The 23,383-nt window shown below is 44.8% G+C and overlaps 1 protein-coding gene across 1 annotated transcript in view; it reads right to left on the bottom strand.

Moving 5' to 3' along the window:
* CSMD2 (CUB and Sushi multiple domains 2) overlaps nucleotides 1-23,383 on the bottom strand; it is a 563,976-nt gene that overhangs the window by 259,067 nt on the left and 281,526 nt on the right. Inside the window, exons 7-9 of the mRNA XM_065576901.1 lie at nucleotides 18,996-19,073; nucleotides 9,892-9,979; nucleotides 8,619-8,743 (exon numbers count right to left, since the gene is read on the bottom strand). Of these exons, the coding sequence (XP_065432973.1) occupies nucleotides 8,619-8,743; nucleotides 9,892-9,979; nucleotides 18,996-19,073 (291 nt within the window). The remainder of the gene's footprint in view (nucleotides 1-8,618; nucleotides 8,744-9,891; nucleotides 9,980-18,995; nucleotides 19,074-23,383) is intronic.

Below are 23,383 nucleotides of genomic sequence, written 5' to 3' on the forward strand. Positions count from 1 at the left end.
TCCCATTACAGAATGACCTTTGCATTTCAAGGAAAAGGAATTTGTCATTTAAAAACTAAAAATATAAAACCAGCAACAATGCTAAAAATGGTTTGGAACCGGAATAAGAAGCAACAAACCAAAACAAAACCATATAAAAAAAAAACGGAGAGTAGGAATGAAAAAAAATTAAGTTGATTCACAGAGTCGTAATAACACAGGCAAATCCTTTCTTATCTCAAACGAGAGGATGCTATAAATTTCCTTTAGAGTGTCGAATATTTATGCCAAATATCCTCTTACGCTGATTCAATTTATTCTATACTTGTTTCAAAGAATCAGGTGGTATTCTAAAGCCTTGCAAAAATCTGCAGAGGAAATTAAAAGTGGGGGAAAAGCAGAACTGAAGAAATAACAATTCATGACTTTAAGGGCTTCAGAGGGATTTAATTAAAAGTATTACAAGTTGTTCATTATTAGCATTACAAACATCACAATTATACATGCTGGTTAAAAAGAAAACATAACCAAAACAACCAAGACCTAGATGGGCATCCGTATATGTTGTCCTTTTAAGTAAAACTCCGTTCACACATTTCCCGGTGCTGGGTCACGGGGACATCCATATTTTGCCAGTTGCTGGCTAGTTGCTCATTTCCTAGTGAAAGCCATAATGTGCAGGATTACTGGGCTTTAACACGCTTTTGATTACCAGATGCTGGGAGGGGAAGACAAGGGCGGATCACTCCAACTTTCCAGTTCTGTACACTCTCCCTGAAGCTCTGGCACTGGCCACTATCGGAGACAGGATACGGGACTAGATAGACCATTGGTCTGACCCAGTATGACTGTTTTGTTCTAAAGGCCCTGCGTACACTACAACTACAGGCTTGTCCACTCAACCTTTTAGCACACAACAGCAAGCCAGGGTATAACTCTATTGCACTCTACTGGCCGAGCATTAACCAGCTATATGGACCCTGCTATCATGCATTAAGAGTTCTGCACTTTGACTTCATAGCATCTCTATCTCTTCTTCCTTTTCAGGTTACAGACAGCTCTGCTAAGGGTAGGTAGATTGGGTTTTCTGTATTTCGTTAAGGGTAGGGAAGTGGGGAGCAGCTGATGCCGTGAACGTTGTTCAGGTTGTGGTTGGAAAAGATTTATCAAACAAAGCATTTGCACTGTTCCCCAAGAGATGGATCAGGCTCTGGGTTCATTGAGTCTCCCCTGGAAGTTCAGGTAAGAATGCCTTGACACCAGCTCTCATGCACTTTGTTCTGGGCTTTGTGATCTGCATTGGTCCAACTATCCCAGCCGTTCATGTCTCGGTTGAAGCTGTAAATAGAAGGGCTTGCAATCTGAACCATATTAAGCAGGGCCTGGGTGAAGCCCAGTTATTGTGGGAGAACTGGATGGGAATTGAGGGAGAGCGACATAAAGGTGAAAAATCAGCACTGTGGTGAAAAACCTCTTCTCTGTCCTTTGCGGCAGGAGATCAGCACAAAGTTTATGAACCTCTTAACATCCCACTGAATCCTTCAGGTAGGATTCAGATGGAACTCAAGTGACATGCAGGCTTTGTGCTGGTCCCTCTTCAGAGGGGTGAAAATTCAGTGTTTCCAACTTTCAAGAATTTATCACGAGTTTCCTGAAATAAAAGGCCCAGCTGCTAGGATGAAGAGATTGCATGAAAATCTCAGCTTTCATTGAAGAAAAAAAAAAAAAGGTGTCTAGCTTTTATGATTGCAGAGAAAAGAATGAAAACATGACCCCAGTGCACCCTAAAGTCTCAGAAAGCAAATAAAAAGAGCCCAACTAAAAAAAAAATACTGGGGGGTCAGACTTATTTTTGAATGCTTGAGGTTGACAACACTGTGAAATTCACCTCCAGTGATCAAGGATCCTTAGTGCACACACACTCTCTCTCTCTCTCTAGCCCACCCTGGGGTGTGAGTGTCCACAAAATATATGCCCATGCAGACAGAGCTGTTAACAATGGCTGAGCTACAATCGTCATGGCCCCACTGGACTATTCTGTGACCCTAAGCTACCTGCAGGTTTGGTCTCTGCACTTTGATCTGACCAGCCTCCTCCTACTTTTCTATCAGAGCCCAGTCCCTGGTGCAGGTCTTTCAGCAGCTTTTGAACACGCATCCCGTGTCCCAAAGCACCACAGAACAGACGGTTATGAAGGCCAAGAGCTAGCACCGCTTCGGGCAGCTCGGAGGAGCTGTCTCTGTAGGCCAGCCCCAATGCCCTAGTGCCGCTGCATGCTGAGCGAAGCAATGGAAACAGTTCTTTTCGTCACAGCCCACAGAGCGGCCTCTCAACACAGCCCCCATCCACGCACCTCTGCTGAATGTGTCTCCTGGTGGTTTGAATCTAGAAAGTGGATACTTACAAAGGAGTTTACGTACATAAAGGGAATAATAACTGGGTAGAGGTTATGCGTCTTGCTGAAGCATCCCCAGGCACAACACAATAGTCAATTTTTTGCTGATAGTTAGACAATGGAGTACTTATGAGCATTGCTGGGAAAATACTGCTCATCAGAGACCTGCCGTTCAATCAAATATCCTAAAACAATAACACATATTAGAGGCATTCACTTCCATGCAGGGGAAGAAACAACAATGGAGACTACTACTTAAAAATACAAACAGCCTCATGTTCCGTTGCCTCTGTTTGGCATGAATGCTCTGTGGGGCTGATCACAGAAGGACAACGAGCTGGTTCATTAGCATATATGGCATTGCTAATTTCAGGACAGTCTTTATTACTAGGATCCATTTTTCCCCAGGGTCATTGTTCTATTGTTGAAAATAAGTCCGAACCATGAAGTTAAGACTCTGATCCAAATCCTAACTTCCCCAGCGTGTGGACATTTTCCAGTCGCACCTGTTAGGGTATGTGTACATTGCAGCTGGAGGTGTAGACATACCTGCCCTAGCTCTCATTAAGCGAGCATGCTGAAAAAGGTAGCGTAGCTGTGGCTGCATGGGTGATGGAATGGGCTAACCACCCCATTCCAGAGCAGCTACACTGCTGTTTTTAGTGCGCTAGCTTAATCAGAGCTAGTGGGGGTACGTCTCTTCAAGCTGGAATTTACGCCTCTAACTCCAGCATAGACATACCCTGTGACAGGGTTGGGACTCACCAGCCAGTGCCTCCTGCAGGTTGTCTCTGGGAATTAGCTCAGTCCAGTGGAGCACCCTCTCCTGGTGGTGTCCCACCCAGTGTCTCACCCTTGATTGGCGTCTGAGCCCACGTCGCTCACCAGCTCACAGTGTCCTCTTCAGGACCACTGCCCTCCGGCAGTGCCCTTTTGTCCATCCACGCCCCCTTCCTGTCAGGGATCTGGTGTAGTCTGTAATGGCCGCTCCCCACAGCCGATGACTGGGTGCACTGCAAGGGGGGTAGAGGGGGACCCAGGCCCGCCCTCTACTCTGGGTCCCGGCCCAGGAACCCTCTGGCGGCAGCCTCGCTGTCCTCCTTCTCTCCCCTCGTCTGTCCACTTCCCTGGGCCGCTTCCCCTACAGCCCCTTGCACCTGCTAGGCCCTTCCCTTCAGGGCCTGCAGCCAGGCAGGCTACGGGCTAGATCTCCCTGAGCCTGGCCAGCACTGCGCTGTCCGCGGTGCTAGTCTCCCAGCTCTGGAGACTGACCTTCCCCTGTCTAAGGTCTGGAACAGACTGACTCTCCTCTCCCTGAGCAGCCTTTTTATAGGGCTGAGCCCGGCCCTGATTGGCTGTCTCCAATCTGGGCCCCGATTGGCTCCCAACAAGCCCTCCTCTAATTGGCTGCCCGTCTGTGCGGGCACACTGGTCTGCTGCAGCCCACACTCTCAGGGAGTGGGGCAGTCGCCCCACTACATACGCTTAGAAATAAAGGCTCAAGTCACATCAGAACTGCCAAACTGGATCTGAACAATGGTCTCTCTAGCTCAATATTCTGTTTCCAATAGTGTCTAGTAACAGATACTATCTCTGAGATGTAGGCCTAGTCGACACCTAGAAGTTTTATCAATATAACTGTTTCAGTTAGTGGGGTGATGTTTTCAAATTTAGTTTTATACCAGCAAAAGCCTTAATGAGGACTCAGTTCTAATGGTTTAAATGTGCTTATAACAATATCACGTACTCCCCTTCTGATACAGGATTTAACTACACTGGTGTAAGTATTTGTAAACCGATATAACGGTGCTCACACTTTGTGTGTGTGCGTGTGCACTACTTGAATTATACCAGTATAACTACGGTATAATTTAAATGTGTAGGCAGGTCCAGAGTAATGAAAAACTATGGAATAGACTCATAGACGTTAAGGTCAGAAGGAACCATTATGATCATCTAGTCTGACCTCCTGCACAATGCAGGCCACAGAATCTCACCCACCCACTCCTGTAACAAACCCTTAACCTATATCTGAGCTATTGAAGTCCTCAAATCGTGGTTTAAAGACCGCAAGGTGCAAAGAATCCTCCAGCAAATGACCCGTGCCCCACGCTGCAGAGGAAGGTGAAAAACCTCCAGGGCCTCTGCCGATCTGCCCTGGGGGAAAATTCCTTCCCGGCCCCAAATATGGCTATCAGTTAAACCCTGAGCATGTGGGCAAGACTCACCAGCCAGAACCCAGGAAAGAATTCTCTGTAGTAACTCAGATCCCACCTCATCTAACATCCCATCACAGGCCATTGGGCATATTTACCTATACAGAGATCAATTAATTGCCAAAATTAGGCTATAAGGAAGATTTCTCCCCCTCCCCCCTGCCCCCAACAATAGGCAGTTAGTGGCTAGCTTATGTCCTGAAACCATGAGGGTTTATATATCCCTTATAAATATTTCATCTAATGTAACTATGGACGTTTTATTGTTCATATAAATACTTAAGCTTTTTAAAATGCTGCTAAACTCTTGGCTCTAATGTTATGCTCTAGCAGTGAGTTCCGTGGGTTAACAGTCCCAAGTGTAAACGAAGCATACATTACCCACTGCAATACCATTGGATGAACTCAACCAACCACATTCAGTGAGTCAGCTGACATTACTTAGGGTACGTTCATACTTACCTCCGGGTTCGGTGGTAAGCAATCGATCTTCTGGGATCAATTTATCGCGTCTTGTCTAGACGCAATAAATCGATCCCGGAAGTGCTCGCCGTCGACACCGGTGCTCCTGCTCCGCGAGAGAAGTACACGGAGTCGATGGGGGAACCTGCCTGCCGCGTGTGGACCCGCGGTAAGTACCTTGTAGTTCGAACTAAGATACTTCGACTTCAGCTACATTATTCACGTAGCTGAAGTTGCGTATCTTAGTTCAAACTGGGGGGTTAGTGTGGACCAGCCCTTAGTGCGAAAGGGGGGCAATTCTGTAGCCTATGAGCATTAAACAGCCTTCAAAGATACTACAGCACGGTCCATTACTTTTGAAATGGCAAGTGTAATGGGCAGTGTGCAGAGAGCTATCAGTTATGGAAGGAAAGAGCCTCAGGTACAGAAGCTGGTAGTTCAGACAAAATACCGGACATTCTGGTTGGGATGAAAGTCAAGTCAAGTCATCATTTATTAACTGTTCGGAAGCTACTAAAGACAGCAAATAGACAAGCCATTCTCATGTCCTTCCAGGCATAGCGATCATTTAAGATCTAAACTATCGGGTTGACTTTACTTGGAATTTATTTATTTATTTAACCGTTCTCTATAATAATATAATATAATAATATATGGAGATATACCTATCTCATAGAACAGGAAAGGACCCTGAAAGGTCATTGAGTCCAGCCCCCTGTCTTCACTAGCAGGACCAAGTGCTAATTTTGCCCCAGATCCCTAAGTGGCCCCCTCAAGGATTGAACTCACATCCTTGGGTTTATCAGGCCAATCCTCAAACCACTGAGCTATCCCTCCCATATTAATTAATTAATTAATTAACATGTAATATCTGCAGCCACGTTAATGGTATTGCAACAAATCTGTGCCCATCTACAGCTTCACAGCTGTCAGCATGCTGCAGATTCAGAACATGTTCAGAAACATATTCAGTGGGGATAGAACTTGAGTCCTCCTGCTCCAAAAGTCCAAGATCCTCCTTTTTGAGCTAAAGGAGACAAGCCTTTACTACCTCTAAATGTTTATAATACACTCAACACTGTGGTATCTCAGTACATACAGCAGTAGAGGGCCTATGAAACACAGTTGAGCCATTCCCATTCTCACCAGTGAATGGCAACGGTACACATGCACACTAGCAAGTTTGTTGAAATTACAGTTGGTTAAAAATTGTTGCCAAAAAATAGCTATTTTTCAAACTGAACATGTTTTGCTTCTTTAAAAATGTTCTGGTATCGCAACAAAAACATCTCGATTTTTAAAATCCAAAACCAAGCAGAATTCTTTTCTGGTTTCCATTTTTCATTGAAAAAAAAAATGAAAAAAAGTTTTGTTTTGTTTTAAAGATATTTTTCATGGAAAATCCTTTCCATGTTCCAGCCAGCTCTGAGTGCAGCCAGCTCTGAGTGCAGTATTGATATATCGCTGTCACACCAAAGACAGGTATGTGATTTTTGCATCCCAACTACTATATATATATATGTGTAAAAGAATGTGTGTGTGGAGGGGGAAAAGGTAACTTCATCCAGTCATGACTAAGCATCTAGCAGGGAAATGGGCCAGGGGTGTGTAGAGATCACTGCGCCACAAAGTGCAACAGTGTGCACATAAGGCAAAAGCCGCTTACAATGCTGACGTCAAAGGCCTAATCCTGCTAAGCACTGAGCAAGCTCAGCTCCTACCATCATCAGTGGGACTCAGCACTTCTTAGGAGACCCTTCACAAATGGGCTATGAGGGGCTGTCATTTACCCCCACTTCCCCCGCGCACCAGACTTTCCCCATAGAGTGGACTCATCCTATCTTAAACTGTATTACCTACTGACTTTGGGGGCCTGATTCGCCGCTGCCCAGCATCTCCTGCTGCCGTTCGCACCAGTGCAAAGTGACTGCAAAACACAACCGTTCTGATTTGCTGGTGGTATGTCCCCACTTCGCACTAGTGTAAATGGCGGCCCAGGCTCAATGCAATGGCCGACCAAGCTCTGGGCTTGTATTTCTTCCAGCGATGAGGAGGGGACCTGTTTAGACAATGCCATTTCCTAGTCATCTCTCCCAGGCTCCCGTGAAAGGGGAGGTGGGGGGAATGCTGTGTCGTCAATGAGGCCTTGCGGAAATAGCCTGCGGGAGGAAGCAAGATCAGTGACCTTCCCCCGCGGTGCACACTTATGTGGCGATAGCTCTTTTCTGCTAGAGACCTAACAAGATGTCTTTATCATCATCATCATCATCACTGAACCTGATAACTTAGAGGGAAACCATTCTAAGGATACAACCTCCCATAGAGAAAACCACATGCACCAGAGGGAAGCAATTAGAGTGACCCCGGTACCATGGAGGCAGCACAAACTGCTCAGTTAATGCCAGCCTCAGCAGCGCCAGGCTGCCCAGGTATCAGAGGTGCTATTCTGAAAGCGACACCCATCCGGGGACTGTGCACAGCTTCCATCTTTTTAATTTTTTTCCCCCTTGCTGTTTCTAGTGACCCCCTGGGAAAGTGGGGCCAATTTCTGTGACCAAACTGGGTTTTCCACCATTGGGCTGAGCGGATGGCATTGGCCTCTCCCCTTAACAACAATATTTTGTTCTCCCCTAATGCAGGGCTGGCTCCAGGCACCAGCGGAGGAAGCACATGCCTGGGGCGGCACATGCTAAGGGGCAGCACTCCGTCCATTCTTGGGGCAGTACAGGCCGAGCGGCTTTTTTCTTGCTTCGGTAGTTCGGGCGGCCTTTCTTTTTCGCTTGGGGCGGCAAAAATGGTAGATCTGGCCCTGTCCTAATGCCTTGCAACCAAAGATCTCACCGCACTTGACAAGCTTGAAATAATTAAGCCTAACAGCCCTCCATGAGCTAGGCAGGCACTATGCCCCCCACTTGGCAGGAGGGCAGCTGCCAAGGGTGCCGGAATGGGGAGGCAGGGGGCCATGGCCTTTCACTTTTAAAAGTGGGAGGGTTATGCCCTCCCACGTTTTACCTGGCGTAAGGGGAGCGACAGAGGGAGGAGGAGTGAGTGGGGGGTGAGTTCCTGGATGGACGAAGCAGCACGGGGACGAGGCCTTGGGGGAAGGGGCCGCGCAGGGGGTGGGGCCATGGTTTGGGTGCCCAAGCCCCTCCCCCCCTCAGTTTTAGGGAGTTTTCGCTGTCCCTGGCAGCTGCCAACTTGCCCTGGAGCTAGACAGTGGAACCAGGAGTCCTGGCACCCATTCCAGGGCCCTCTTTGCAGGGTGAACGAGCAGTGAGCCAAACAAGAAGAGAGTGAAGAGACTGCAAGACCCCACAGGTAGGAGTTGCATCGGCTTTGCCAAAAAGATACACGACTCCTTTGGATCTTAGCAACGTGAGAGCATCCCTTTAAAGGCCATTCCCAACCGCACTCCTGAGAGTGGATAAAGAATTCCGATGTAAGAAAAGGAGAAAGTGGAAAGACCAAGGCCTTATCAAACACAAACATAAGGATAGAATGGAGGGTTACGAAACTGGATTTTTCATCAATCACCATAGCTAGGTTAACTCCTAATCCTCCCTCACCTCTGCACGCCGGCCTCTGGTCACTCCAGGCAGCGATCATGTCACTCAGTTTCTTACAGGTGATGCTCTTGGAGCCCTGTAAATCATAGCCTTCATTACAGGTGAACTGGATGCTGGATCCTAACCTAGTAGACAGAACCAAAGGGAGCTAATTAGCATTGGAGAAACTAACAAAGCAACAGTGTTTGTCCTTTGCCTTCTTTGACTCCTCAGTGATTCTCCATAATGTGAATAACAATAGTTCTCTGGCTTCCAGGGCATAGGATGGGATGAACAATGGTCAGTATCTTTCCTCATGCATTTGCTTGTGTTGGGAGCTCATTTCCTAAGGCAATTATAGTCTAATAGGAGGCCAGAGCTTTCAACATGACTTTAGGAGACATTTCCTCAGTGCAGAAGTATAGGTTTGCGCCCTACTTCATTACATGCTCAGCATTTTTATAAATGACAAAATAAATAAGAAAAAAAAATCACCGAGTGCTGGAAACACTGGTTAATTCCACTGTTTTAGCACCAGAGACTCAGCTGGTGTAACCCAGTGCAGCCCAATTCACAAAAATGAAGTGATGATTTACACTAGCTGAGAATCTGGCACATAGTATTTAAGAACTCTGTTTGCAGCCCCTTTTCTTCCCTCGCTCACAAATCCATTTTGTGGATTTCAGGGAACTTGATGGTTTCAGGTTAGACATTTTTAGTGAACAGAAAGCAGTCGACAGAGAAATAAGATTAACTATTGATCTGTCATTGCTAACAGCTGGCTGATTTATTCCTGCACACTTCACATGAAGGCCAGCTACTAAAGTAGGACAAAGGCATTGTTTTAACCGTTAGACGAGAACAATTATCCAACAGTACCTATGCTTATTGACAAAGGGTCGACATAGCGTTCTGGGAAGCTGTCTCAGAAGCCTCTATGGACAGAGCCCTGCGGTGACTCATGCTAATGTAAAACAAGGCCTTTTGTTTGTTTAAAACATTTCTTGCTGCACTTAACCAAAAGGAAAAAATGAATTACAAAGAATCCTGATTGCAAAAGCTTGGTTACAAGGCTGATTATACACCCTCTCTTTCTCTCTCTCTCACACACACACACACGCACACATACACACAATTTTTCTATGTCACTTATCACTGCAAGATTTTCAGACATAAACCATTTATTGGTGTACAGTGGGTTGCTAAAGAAAGAGTATACAACACACAAAGCCCATATGGTGGTTTTGAACAGTAGCTTTGTTGCATGCAGAAGAAACACATACAAGGTTCTTACCTAAAATCGTTGCCTATTCTTTTGCCTCTCTCTGGAATCCCAGGGTCTGGACACATATTATGTCCCTGGGACACACCAACCTGAGTTACTACAAAGCAAAAACAGCACATACAGAGATAGAATAGCACAGGAAAACATCATCTTATATCGACTGTATTGGGGTAGGTGGATGTGAAGAGAAAATGGGTAATTGCTAGTTGGAATGCATTAGCTTTTTGTTTTGTTTTAATTTGGAAACAAGCGTAACTGAAGTCATTTCAGCTCAATTTATGCACCATGTTTTTCTGCTCAATGCCAGTGAGCAACATGGCTTTCTCTTCGTTACACTACAGACGCACCATTGTAAAAGAAGTCCTGCGTTTTGCAAAATTATACCAATTAAAGAGAATGTTTCCAAAGACTGCTGTTAAAAAGGCCACCTGCAGCATGACAAGGTGTGTCCCTAGTGCCCATCAAATTCCCATCTGACTGGTGCCAGTGAAAGAAAACAACTCAATAAAAGGTGGATGTGTGATACAAACCGCCCAAAATAAAAGCCAGTCTAAAGTTTTAAAGTAAGTCATTACGTTTGAATATGAAAACTTTTATGGAGCAACCTGATATAGCTGCTTATAAACAAGAGGCATCAGCACTGAATAAACACATCTGTACGTTTGACCCCTTTCCCATTTCCTCCCGCAAATCTGTCAAATGGCGCAAACAAGCGTAGACTCAGAGAATGGATAATACATGGATGGTTCCCAACGAGGATCAAATGAGCTCTGGCAATATGTTGATTTCAATTTTACATTTTGAAAACCACCAACCAATTTTTTTTCATGCACACTAATATCAGAAAAGGAACAGTTTTGTCATGGAGTGGCTGAAGTCTATATGATTCAATTTTCTCACATCGCAGAGGAAAAGACGCAGGGAAAGAATGTGGCATTTCTCGGCAATGATGCTGAAGCGATGAAGCATGAAACATAAATGAGCATGCTTCCATCCTGCCTTGGCCTAGCTCACTAAATGAAAGGAAGCCAAACCATCCCCTCAGTTACACGCCTTCAGAGCACTCGAGATTGGATGGCAATCCGATGGAAAGCACGTCTTTCACACGGCATGAGTGTACCCGCAGCGTTAGTGCCACGGGACACCGTGCACGCTGGAAAAGGTGTAGGGGTGAGGAAACGTTTCTATGGAACAATAGATGCACATGCACGGTCTGTGGAGACACGGTCCCACAGACCACTGAGTATGCTAAAGGCAAGAAAGCTCCATTTAGCAATTTTTCACTATACAGTTAAACCCCACTTTGTCGTTAGGTACTGCGCTTGCCAAGTGCGTGAGACACCGCTGCTCTCAGACGGATGGAAGGAGCCATCTGCTCCCAGGGGTTCAAAGCTTTAATCCCAATGCCTTACAAGGAGCTGCGGCTGACACATGCTGGAAGCCTTAATATTGTTAGAGCAAATACAGGTTCCCCTTTGGTTCCAGTGCTACAGGAGCATGCCTTTGCGGGATGGAGGTCCTCAGCTGCATGCCGAGGCAGACACAACACCTCTCTTTCTAAAGGATTTTCTACACAGCTCATCCCCGTAGTATCTGAATGCCATGCCTTCATTGAGAGGCATGAAGAACAAGGCCCTTCTCTTCCCTCTCCTTAATCCTGACATCTTACACTCTTTGCCACTGCTGCTCTACAAGGATTTAAAATATGTATAAAATAGATTCTTCACCTTCAGCCTCAGCCACAATCCTTTCACTAAACTGCCCTCTTCACCCCAACCCAGCATCTGCCTGCGTATCTTCAGGACCCAGATGCTTGCTAGGATCTTAGTGCAGGCTGCACCACCCAACTCCTTTGACACACTGCAGGAGCTACGCAACCACAAGGGGAGATGTGGTGTCCTGCTGTCTCCAAGTGCCATGTTTCACAGGCTCTAGGAGCAATCTCTCTTAGAGGCGTCTTTCCAACCTTGTGGATACCAGGGCATCCTCAGAACGCTCTGATTAATTTGTACACACAGGCTCAGGGATGCCAGAGCATCCAGGGAAACAAGCAAAAGAAATAGCATCAATACAGTGGTCCACGCTTTATTTCCTGTTTGCTATGTTTTAGAACAACAAAATTTGCTGCCACCTTTTATATATCCGGGGGACTCTGAATGTGTGGAGAAGCTGGGAGGGAACTCCTCCTTACAGAAGAAGATCATGCTATATATATTTGCAATACAGTGTCAGATTAGACAGGAATCATCTGATAATGTAGGCAGCCATTAAAAAAAAACCTGTTTCCTGAATGGGCACCTCCATTAGTTAACAGAGCTGCCAAATACCCAGTGGTTTTTCCTTCACAGAGATTTGTGAAAATATTTCCTTTGGTTATGAGAGGTGAGAATTTGTACCACCAATCCTCCACTCCCCCTTTGAACATCATACTCAAACACACAGAGATCCTCAAAGCAAAACACAGATGAAAGCTCCATGTTTTACCTGGATTTCAATGGAAATGAATGTGGTGTAACTTAGATTTGAAATCATAAAGAAGGCCCAGAGTTGCTGGAGGGGTCTGCCAGTTTCAAGAAAGATATCAAGGCAACTGGCCTGAATTTCGCAGTCCTTAAGCAAACCCCGAACTAGGAAAGCACTTTGCATTTTGGTGCAAACATTTTGCACAGCTTTGATAGTCTGAAACAGGGAGCAGAAGCTGTAGAATAGAACACGTACGCAACCTGGAAAACCAGCTGAATGACAAAGGGTAATTTCTTTGAGACCTGAAGCCCACTGAGGGATGCACTGAAATGCAACCCAGCACAGTGGCTCAGACAGAGGCAATCCAGCCAGACATGTGCTCTATCTGTCTTAATACCATGCAAGTGATACTTATGTTATATTGAAAATCAGGCTGCTAAATGTACCATGGGCTGCTAAACAAGATGCATTCCTGGGTTGCTGATCTGCTACGATGCAGCGCACCTTGGAAGTGCTTTGTGTGTCCTTGGAAAATCAACTGGAATCAGCAGCAAGGAAAGGTGGATATGGGGCTCCAGCAATGAAGGGGTTGGATGGCCTCTGCCAAAGCAAACAAACAGAAAGGTCAGGGTAAAATGGCCTCCAGAATCCAGGAACAAGGGAACATGTTTTAGGAAAGGAGTTATTTTCACTGGAAACATTTCACAAACAACAAAACCAGCAACAAATATCTGCCTCCCAGAGGGACCCTTGAGCAGGACATCAGCTCTTTAAAGATGGACAAGGTACTTGTGGGAATGACATCATCCATCAGTGTTACCCAGTGGGGTGATGGAAGTGTTGGAAATAACTAATCAGTTCTGGGAAAGGAGAGGTCTGTAGGGTGGGTCAATCAAGTCACTCGATTTTCCTTTGGGTTTCTTAATTCTATTCCGCCTCCCTGCACCCACGTGATATGAATTACCCACCTCAAGGCAAATCTGCTGGGCCTAACTTTCATGTATGTGAAGAGATGTCGCGACAATGAAAAAAAATGGTCTAAGGCCCGGGGAGGGAGAGTGGGTGTTGACCATATTTGCAGTGTACAAGTCACAAGTGTTCAAGGTGATAAACGCTACGATTTCTTCTTTCATTCCTATGCCTTTTCCCAGACCAAAAATGCATTGTTGGGCAGATATGCACACAGGGTATATGTCACATGGTTTCCAATACTTTTACTGGGGATGGGTCAGCATTTAAGCACTTGAGTTCTCGAAGCATCTTGCAGAGCAGCTTCCAACAACACAGACAGCACGTACCGCCCTACCCAGAGTCTTCCTTGCAGCTTTCTAAAAAGACAATAACATTATCCATGTATCCTCCAAAGTTACTTATTTCAAATCCATTCCATTGAACGTACTAAGCCCCATACGAGATGGCGATGCAACTGGAGCCCAGTGGCCCATCGGAATTGACCCGAGGAAGTGGGACATCAAATTGAGTCACGTATAACCCAAAGGCACCAGAGGAGCAACAATCAACTATCCATCACATCGGTGACTCCTGGAAATGGTTATTTCCCTGTACGCTAGCATGTTATTAATATCCACTTAATAAAGGACAGATAAGCCAGCAGGTCGGGTGATAAAATAGGGAGCAGGGGGAGAGAGAAAAGTCACCCGGATGTCCTGGTAGTTGGGATATTATAAATGTAAACGTGGGAGTGAGAGAGAAGGAGGGGAGAGGATGCACTGGATGGCTCACCCACAACTCTGGCTTCTGACTATAATGCACAAACCTTCCCTCTTCTGTTATTTATTTATTTTTAAAGAGAGAGAAATGCCTTGATTTAACCCTGCGCGAGGCTATAAACCATATTTGCCATGCTGACAATTTGTTGGCAGGTCTGCTTTCATTTTACAAGAGGTTTGACTGAGCTGAGCTCCGGGCTCTGGCGTTGTCAATGAATTCTTCAAGGTTACGTGGGAAACGATAAGCCTCAGTCTTAATGAACTGTTGACTTTATAAATTACAGATTCGAGAGTTTTCTTCCCCAAAGGGTTGTGGGGGTTTTCTTCTCCCCCTCCTTCCCTCTTCTTCTCCTTTTGCCAACTCTAATTTCTTTCCATCCCCTATTCAGAAGCAGCCAATTGTGATTGCATTGTTTGCCAAAGTAATTTACTCCTTCTACTGAAAGAAGAGCTAAAGAGGATGATCCTCAATTTTCCCCCTCACGTTAATAAAGGAATTTCATTGATGCCTCTCCTGGGGGCAGCTTTCTATTGAATTTAGGATTGTTTAATATGAGCTACAAGATAAAAGAGAAGTATTTAATAGAGAGGTACAACTCCCCCCTCCCCCCCTGAAAGTTTCTCAGTTCAAGGAAAGCAGAGAAGAGATGCAAGCAAGCTCTTCTATTTTAAAATAGGATTTCAGTAGCCATCATGTGTTCTGAAGAGGTACAAATGAAGCTGGATGATTTCTAAGGTCTGACTACACTGAAAAAAGGGGGTATCTTAACTTGGGGTTAATTAACTTGGGTTAAAATAGCAGTGAAGACAAAGCAGCTCCACTTTTAACTTGGGTTGGCCTGAGTTCACACCCAGGCTCTTCTAGACTATGTCCACACTGCAGCTGGGAGTGAGAATCCAAGCCTATGCGGACAGACTTGTGTCAGCAGGGCTCACGCTAGCGTGCTGAAAACAGCGGTGTAGATGCTGCCATTCAGGCTGGAGTTAGGCTTGAGAGCCCGAGTTCCAGCCCCAGCTATTTTTAGGGCGCAAACATGAGCCCGCCAACACGAGTGTGTCTCCCAGCTGCTGTGTAGACACACATCTGCAGGCTCTGATTTGAGCTGCTAGCCAGCGTTAAAAGCCACGCTGCAGTGGCTTCACTGCTATTTTAACCCAAGCTAACTAACCCACGTTAAGAATACGTTTTTTTCCCAGCCCAGAAATACCCTAAGAGGCAAACTCCGCTTCCAGTTACTCCCATGCAAACCTCTGTCCGGTAACAGGGAGAATAATTTACTTCTCATATATAAAGAGATGATCCCCTGATAGCAACACAGCAAATGCTTACTGTGTTCCCGATCCAAGAAAGCACTTCGGCACCTAGGTATCTTTAAGCATGTGAGTGGATCCCACTGACATCAGTGGTTCAGGATCAGGCATGGAACTATTCACATGCTTCAAGCTATGCAGGTGCTAGCAGGTTTGAAGGATCTAGGACACAAGAGTTTGACATTGTGAGGTGCTGGCCACTTCCACCAAGGTTCTGGAAACTTTCAGCATCATGTCTTTCCTGGGACCCATGGAATGGAGACACCACCATCTGGATGGTTTCAAACCGTGTCTGTTTTGTTGCTAATCTCCAAATGGAGCTTGCAATTTTAGTCTGTGTTTACGCGAAAAGGTGTCCGTGTGCTACACGCCATATCTGGTTACCCCAGAACACAAGGGTCTTCCAAACCCACATCACTGCTATCTGCTCTCTCTCTAGAATAGATCAAAGTAAATGAATGGATCCAGACACCTCTTCTGAACACCAGGAAACCAGAAATCCAGCATCACACAAGTTTCCAGCTTCTAATCATCTCAGACTTTATGAGAAACTGAATTTATTCGCAATTTACAAGAGACACATTTATAGTATTCCTCCCTTCAACCTATATTTTCAAAATTGGATGCCTACTGCTAGAAATCCAGAGTCTGATGCTCTGTTGCTTCTGCAGTCACTTACCCCAGTGCAATGCGTCTGTAGAACGCTCCCAAATCAGAACGGCGATGATGTATGTTTGTATGGCACTCGCTTTGTAGTGCTGTAAATGACTGCACAAGGTACAGGGTAATGGAGAACCAGACCCTAAAATTGATAGTTAAGCACCTAATTAAGTGAGCTGTTTTTCACAAGTGATAAACACCCTGCAGCTCCCATTGACTTGGCTGGAATCTAGGTTCTACTCAGCACCTCTGACATTCTTTTAATTCTCATCTAAGCAAGTTGGAAAATGCCCTTACTGCACACAATTCTTTCCAACAAGATTCAGCAGCAAAAGTTTAGGAATATCCTGTTGAAAGATCAGAGAAACTTACTTCTGTTATTTTTATATTTAGGCAACAGAGGAAATAAAGATGCTCTAGAAAAGATGCTTTCCCATGCTAGTTACATAAGGACAAAATACTCATATTGTACACAATATCTACACTACTCCACAGCTTCGGGAATGCTGCCGATGTTGAAAAAAGTTTCTCTCTCAATTAGTATCGGTGACAGAAAAGCGACTCCTAAAACATAATCCCCTAAGTGAAGGCTCAGCTTTAAGCTACATTTCTTCTGCTTATTCTCCAAAGCAATTTAAAAAAAGCATGTTTAAAAGAAAGATGTCCAATTAATTTTAGGGGAAGTGGGCAATATGCAGCAGATGTAAAATTTCACATTAAAATGTTCCATCATCATTCAATGCAATACAATTTGCACGAGGACTTATAGATAAAATTATTTCCCATTTTTATTTCTAGGCACACAAGAGACATGTTTAAAGATGTGAAATACATTTTGCCACCAATGGGTCATGTGAAACTTGCAGGCTTTAACTAGCCAGTTGGAAACTGGCAGCCATCCATGGCTACGGTTCAGCAAAGCAACAATTTCTCTGAAAGACCTGAATGGGCTGAACACCCAACGCCCGTGGCAGGCTCCAAGCTGGTAACAGAAAGGAATTTGGGTCATAGTTTCTCACACATGTATTTTTAGATCAACTGCTTGCAAGCTGATCTGCCTCCCACGGCTTCAGGGGGCAGCTCTGCCCTGTGCAAAATTGGCATTATGTAGGGTGCTGGACTGACACTCCTGGTGACGAGTCACGTATCCACCGGATGGGGACAGTCTGAGCCGAGCCTGCATAACTCTCTATTTCCCACTTATTTCCAGCGCTTCTGCTGAGATGGCCACCTCGAGGGCCGATGACCGCGGTGGCCTTGTATTATGGAAACCAGAATCAGAACCAACCGTCACCAGATCGCTGCACAGCCAACCACAACATTCAATTCTTAGCCCGTGCCTGGATGCATCGTTATTTTGCTACTCTAGGTTTTTTTGAATCACCGTAACGATCAATGACAACTGGTGGAGTTAGGGAGTGGAAGAAACCCGACGCTCCTGACCATGTTAAATGGGGGAAGCCCTGCACCATTCCATTAAGAAAACAAGTTCTTTGTCTGGAACACCTTTGTGTGAGCAAATTAGGATTCCAATCCAGGCCAAGGCTTTTCTTTAGATAAGGACCCCCACCACCTTTGAGGTGTCCAAAACAAAATGTATCCCCATCCCCCCCCACAATGCCCACCTCTCTAAGAGTTCCAGTGTCCAAACCAATACCAAAGTGAATGGTACCTTCCAACGTACGTTAACCATCAATGCATAGACTGACTGTTGATGGTAGCTTCTTGGATCAGGCAAACTCCTCTTGGCTAGAGTCTTTCATAGGGCCAGAAGTAACTTGGACATGTGGATTTTCCATCCCAATAAAATCCCACGTGTTTCCTCCAACCATGCCTAACTAGCCGATTTCTCATCCTTCCCGAGTAACCAGAGGGCATCAACACACCGGTGTTGAAGCTAGAACTGAGCCAAGGAGTAGAACTTCATTTCAGATAGACGCTCAGTGACATTTTATATTTTTTTCATTGTGTCCATTTCTCTCTTAACTGAATTTTCCCTGCTGGAATTAGAGATACAATGTATCAAAATGGTACATCTTGGATGGGCATCATGTACTACGCAATGGATGAGCAACTATTTTTTCTCACACATGATTATTTTAGTCCAAAAGGGCTAAACTTTGTCAAGAGCCAAATTTATCCAAAATTCAGCTCAACTCTGACTCAAACCTTTCCTACTTAATCTCACAAAAGGTAGAGAGGGAGGCCCTTTAAGAACACAGTCATCTGTCTAAAAACATAAGCCTAGAGAAGTTCTGAATGTCACTTCTGATTTACAAAGTTGGAAGGTCCAAATGGGTTCACTTACTGGAGCAGGAAAACATACTGGGGACAAAATGACCTCCTAGGCACCTCTCTAATAGATTTCATCTGCTATACGCATTTTACATAAGAAACTGACAGAGATGTGGGATGCAGCTGAAGTTTGCATTTCAGTGACTAGTCCTTCCATAGCAAAGTGGTATGATTTTTCTGTAGGGAGGTATAATTAAGTCAAATAACTTGCAAAGAGAGCAAAGATGCTATTACTACCACCGTTATTGTTCCTTCTTCACTAAACTTTCTGTCTATAGTTTCCTCATTGCAGGTCTGACTCCTCTTACTTTTACACTAGATAAATGTGTTTGTTTTCAAATTCATTTGCATTTGGATACTCTTAAGACTAAAAGAAAACACAAAAGTAATGACCCCCTATAACAACAGATATATGTATACAGTATATATACACATACACACATGCACCAGCTCCCCTGCAGTCCCAGTTTAAGGAGTTAGTACATGTTTGTGAATAGAGCACTGGAAGGAGGTGATGTGGTAATGCCAGGGGGAAGGAGGAGGGATACACATTAAACCTTTTAAGAGTGACAACATTTTAGAGATTATTGTCATATGAAATGTTCAGGGAGATCATCTTGCAAAGAGTGCATATCTAGGAGCAGCGAAACTTACACACTGATGTCTTCTGATTATTGTCCTTGCTGGGCATCAGCTTCACTCCTCTGGATTTCAGTTCAATTTGCTTCTTGACTGGAAAGAGATTTTAACCAAAAAAGGGAGAGAGAGAGAGAGAGGTTTAGCTAGATTTTAAGGATTATTGATTTGATTCAGAGACTTCAAAGCACCAATTTTTTGGGGCATCCCCTGTTAACGCAGTGGTTGTACAGCACCTTGCACAACGAGGCCCTGATCCTGAACAAAATAATAAAATGACCTCAGGTTCCAGAATTCACAATAACCTTAGCATGATTATTTATATCAACTTCCATAGCAAAAAGTTTTATGTGGCCTATTTATTATTCGCCTGTTTGGTTGGCCAATTTGGAAGCAAAATCAATAACTTGTGACTTAGATGACCAACAGACACAGTATGAACAACCAACAGTGAATATTCCACGTGCCAGTAAATGGGTGCGGGGGGATCCAAAGGAACAAAGCTGCACCATTGTAAGCTCTCTGGTAGAGCTGCTCTAAGTCGAAAGGAGAGAAGTCTCCTGTCAACTTAATTAATCCACCCCCAACTATGTCGATGGGAGAACTTCTCCCGCGGAAATAGCACTGTCTTCACTGGCGCTTAGGTCGGTGTTGTCGCTCAGCGGGGTGGCTTTTTCACTAGCAGCAGTGCTATGTTTGGGGGCTAGGAGAGCAGACTTTAGTGGGGTTTTGGTTTTAATATGAGAAAAGAGTAATCTTGCCTCTGAAAGCAAAGTGCCCATAGTCATTCTACATGATTCTTTCCATTGTAGTTTTATTTTCATCTGTTCAGCCAGTTTATACTTCATTTCAAGTGGTTCCCTCTGTGTACTTTATTGTTTCATGCTTTCATCTCTACATTAGCACATTTCTAAGACAACGTTGTCAAGAAAAATTACCACTAAAACTAGCAGGGATTTTAATCAACTTTTGCGTGCGTGTGTGTTGAAACAAAATCTGTTAATAGCATCTGTGTGCAAGAACTTCAGGCAGGGAGAGGTCAAATACCTTTTCTTGAAGCTTACCCCAAGTAACACATTCTCTGCTCTACATGTTTGTTGGCACCTTTTCACTTTATCATGTGGCTATGGCATTTTGAGGGATTTTTTCCCCCTTATCTTTAAATAAAGCAGTCAAAATGTCAAGCTGAGATCAGGTCCATAGTCATAAATATATACGTATGTGGGCTTAGGCAACTCTTGTCTTTCCGACACGCATTAATGGCTTTCATCTTTTGGGCAGGGCAAAATAATGACTAGTATGCTGATTGGAGAGGAAAACCTGAGACACACAAGTCTTGTTTAAACGTAAACCAGTTGCACATAGGCTAAGGACTACGCCTGTCTCAGAATGCCTTAACTGGCAATACTCATCTAGGGTCAGATAGCATAATGACCTCTGGCTATAGGCAATCCGGTGTCTCCTGAGTCATTAGTTAACAGCAAACCTGCTGCACGCCAAAATGCTAACTTTGGCTGCAAAAGCCCAGACTGTTTTGGGAAGCCAAGGAGCTATTTCTAGCTCGGCGAATCGGTAACTTTCCCAAATTTCCTCAACTTTGGAAAAATCACAGTGTCACAGTTCATGTTTCGCTTGTTCTCTAACCACTTCGTAAATTTTACAACATTGGAGAAACTTGGGAAAGAAACAGAAGAAAAAAGGAAGAAGGATGGTGGGAGAGGGGAAAAAAAGGTGACAGAAACCCCTCCCCCCCCCCAAAAAAAACCTCGTTTGATTGCAATCAGTGTCAAAAAGGAAAGAATGGGGAAAATGAAAACTGGTAACCTTGAATTGTTGTGGTTTTCAAAAACTGAAACTAAATGAAAATGTCCAGCTAGCAATGAGAACATAAAAATGTTGTTCTGAGGCGATCTGACACATTCCAGGCACTAGAGGGCAGTGGTATACAGATACACTGTTAAAGGCACAGGGCAAATTTAGTTCTGATGTAAGAAAATGATTGAAATCCTGTTGCATTTGGTCTGGGTTTTTCCCATAAAACCTTTTCATATAGAAGCAGGTCAAAAGGGTTCTATCGCTAGTCTCAGAGGACCATGATGGTGCGGGAGGGAAGAATCTCTTTGGAAACTATACTTGGAGAAAACAATATGTGTGAAGACTGCAAAGCATCGAGTGGGCACCTTCACAAATGGCTAGGAAGCAAGCTTAGCAATTCGAAAGCATTTGTTAGTTTCAGTAGCCAGTAACCCACTCATGAGGTTCCTCTTTATAGATCCAGATTTCCCATCATTCCACAAAAATTGGAGGTAATTCCTACCAGCGTAAAGTATTCACAACAGAAATACAGATCCATTTAACCGGATGCTACTTATACTGAAGGAATTAATCCTGTATCATCTCAAGATTCCTGAACAAGTTGTTTTCTTGTGTCCCATGTGATGGGCCTTTGCCCCACACTGAATTCCATGTCAGAACCTTGACTGGCTAAGGAGTATGCAAATACTGGTACCTTAGATCCAATCTTGAAAATCATCTCAGGGATGGAATATACCTCTATATAATGTATGACATTGGGCTACAAAGATTACCTGTGCCCTCTGTATAGATGCACACTGTACACTAGTCAGCAGTCCTTTCCGTAATGCTTTAAACCAGGCCAGGGTTTAGGGGAGCGCTTTGGGGTGGCACTGTGCTGTATTTAGCTAGAGAACCAGAGAAAAAGGCAGGCTCTGTCTGCAGCCTGCAGCCTCAATGAAGAATCTCTTTCATATACATTACAACGGAGTCCTTTCCCATCTCTACTGCAGGAGAAATCCCTACACAAGTCTGCAGCATCACAACAGAACTGGAGTGCTCAGCTCGAATGCTGACACCGCAGTGCAGTAATGAAGGGCTGATGCATGGCTAGAAGTGCTGCAATTTGGCCGAAATGTTGAAATCAAGGTCCCATTCTACCTGCCCCAGGTGACTCTGCAGGCAGAAGTTAATGATCCTCTGGCACTTACCAGGCAACTAAGGGACAACCCCATAGTCCTGAGCAACATTCCCTGTCTGTCAATAAAATATAGTCAAGTCCAAATGTCTAAAGTGCCATTTGAGCTATTACAGGATGCATAATGGCTCCTGAATTTACGAGATCTAACTCATTGCTTTGTAAAATGCTTTGGGGCACCTTAAATATGAAAGGAGCTATACAAAACCAAATTCTACTCTACTCCCTGCCTGGCTTCATAGCGCATCTTATTGTGTGAGTGACAGTTGAGGATTTTTTTTTTTGGTAGCTCTGAAATGCACACAGATAAAAATGAATCTTTTGCCTGTCATATGTTCACAGGGAATTGATCAATTGATCAAAAAAATCTTTTTCTGTCCTTTGGCTTTGAAAATAAATTTCTAATTTTATTGGGGCATTTAATGCTTTCCATCCACCACTGCACACTTGACTGACATCAGTGGGGCTAATAGCCTTTATAGCTGCCTCTGTGGGAGTGGCTGGGATATTCTGTCGGTAGCTCCTTTTGACCCAAGCGGCTTGTCAAAGTTCAGGGCCTTGCAGGGGTTCCAGATGGGAACAGAAATGGATAATGGAGTCTTTTGATGCAGTCTTGTTTATTTACAAGAAATGTACAAAGTCCTGTTTCTCTGAACACAGTAGGAATCAAACCGCAGGAGACGGTTTCTTTGTTCGCTGTTCCAAGCCTGCCTTTCCAGCCGATGCTTTGTACCCAGATAGACTTTTCTCTTAGCTTTATTTCAGGGCCAGGTTGTGCTTCCATCCTGCGGCTGCTTGGCTTGCTTTTCTCTCTCTGCTTCTGTGTCTTTTGGTCCCTGTGTATCTCTTTGCTTCTGCTGCCTCCGTCCCACCACACACAGAAAGACACAGACAAAAACAATGCCTTGTGGAGCTTCCTGCCCACAAAGTCCAAATTACTGGGCCAGTTCACAGAACCCCTTTGTCTGAGGCGGGACTGTTTAGCTGTCTCTCACAGCTAGTGTACACGAGGGATGGAGGTCACAACAGTTTAGACAAGGTTAAACCCAATCCACCTAACGCTTTACAAAGCATTGACAGTGCTTTTGATTGCAGACATTACTGAAGTGCTGACCAACTGCAGCGCCCAATGGCTTCAAAGAAGCAATGCATACACATAACCACAACTGAAGTCAGTGGGTGCTGTCGGTGCTCATGGCCAGTGCCGGCTTTAGGCCGATTCCCCCGATTTCCCCGAATCGGGCCCCGCGCCCGAGCCTAAGAGGGCCCCGTGCCCTAAAGAAGAACGCCTGACTTTTTAATTTTTACTCACCCGGCGGCGGTCCGGGTCTTCGGAGGCACTTCAGCAGCGGGTCCTTCACTCGCTCTGGGTCTTCGGCGGCTGCCAAAGTGCCACCGAAGACTCGGACTGTCG

This window comes from Chrysemys picta, chromosome 23, assembly GCF_011386835.1.
Source record: "Chrysemys picta bellii isolate R12L10 chromosome 23, ASM1138683v2, whole genome shotgun sequence".
NCBI classification, from domain to species: Eukaryota; Metazoa; Chordata; order Testudines; family Emydidae; genus Chrysemys; species Chrysemys picta.